Source organism: Trichinella spiralis (assembly GCF_000181795.1).
Source record: "Trichinella spiralis strain ISS 195 chromosome Unknown Scfld1268, whole genome shotgun sequence".
NCBI classification, from domain to species: domain Eukaryota; kingdom Metazoa; phylum Nematoda; class Enoplea; order Trichinellida; family Trichinellidae; genus Trichinella; species Trichinella spiralis.
The window spans coordinates 1-818 of record NW_003528207.1 but is presented as its reverse complement, the minus strand read 5'-3'; the positions used below and the strand labels follow the sequence as shown (position 1 = coordinate 818).

Genomic DNA, 818 nt, shown 5'->3' with positions numbered 1-818 from the left:
GGGCTTAAGGGTTGCCCCAGAACATTGGGCGCTCATGAAATACCCAGAAAAAGGGTGTTGGGTCGATATAGACAGCAGGACGGGTGGCCATGGAAGTTGGAATCCGCCAAGGAGTGTGTAACAACTCACCTGCCGAATCGACTAGCCCTGAAAATGGATAGCGTTTGAGCTCCAGGCCCATACCTGACCGTCTCAATTACGCACTTTTTTTTCGGAAAAGGTGTAATGAACGTTGAGACGGGTAGGAAGGTCGCGACAGTGTTGCTTTGAAGAGTTTTGAGCGTGAGCTCGCTCGGAGCCGCTGTTGGTGCAGATCTTGGTGGTAGTAGCAAATATTCAAGTGAGAACCTTGAAGGCTGAAGTGGAGCAAGGTTCCATGTGAACAGCAGTTGGACATGGGTCAGTCGATCCTAAGAAAACGGCGAAAGCTTGTTCGAATTTGCGACATGAATTGTAAGACTGAATAATTATTTGTGTGTGTGTTGTGGTGGAGGCGATTGTGTCGTCACCAGTTGTTGTTGTGTGCAGTTGTCGTATGTTTTCGAAAGGGAATCCGGTTGATATTCCGGAACCGAGTAACGGAGACAAAGAGTAGCGCTTTAATCTCTCTGTGGGGTTGGCGTTCAACTCAATCGCGCGGTAACGCAAGCGAACTCGGAAAATGACCGTCGTGAGTTTCGAAAAGAGTTTTCTTTTCTTTTTAAGGGACGCATTCCCTGGAACCGGGTTGTCCGGAGATAGGGATTCTGGTATCCATAAAACGCCGACTTTTTCACGGTGTTCGGAGCGCTCTCGTCGGTACGTGAAAATCCGAGCGA

At 48.9% G+C, this 818-nt stretch overlaps 1 protein-coding gene across 1 annotated transcript; it reads right to left on the bottom strand.

Moving 5' to 3' along the window:
- Positions 1 to 4: 4 nt before the first annotated feature.
- On the bottom strand, positions 5 to 746 carry Tsp_15385 (conserved hypothetical protein; the record flags this gene model as incomplete). Its single annotated transcript, XM_003370054.1, is given in 3 exon segments — positions 5 to 191; positions 232 to 410; positions 421 to 746. Coding segments are annotated over 3 exon segments (692 nt in total), but the record flags the coding sequence as incomplete, so codon positions are not given.
- Between the last annotated feature and the right edge of the window lie 72 nt (positions 747 to 818).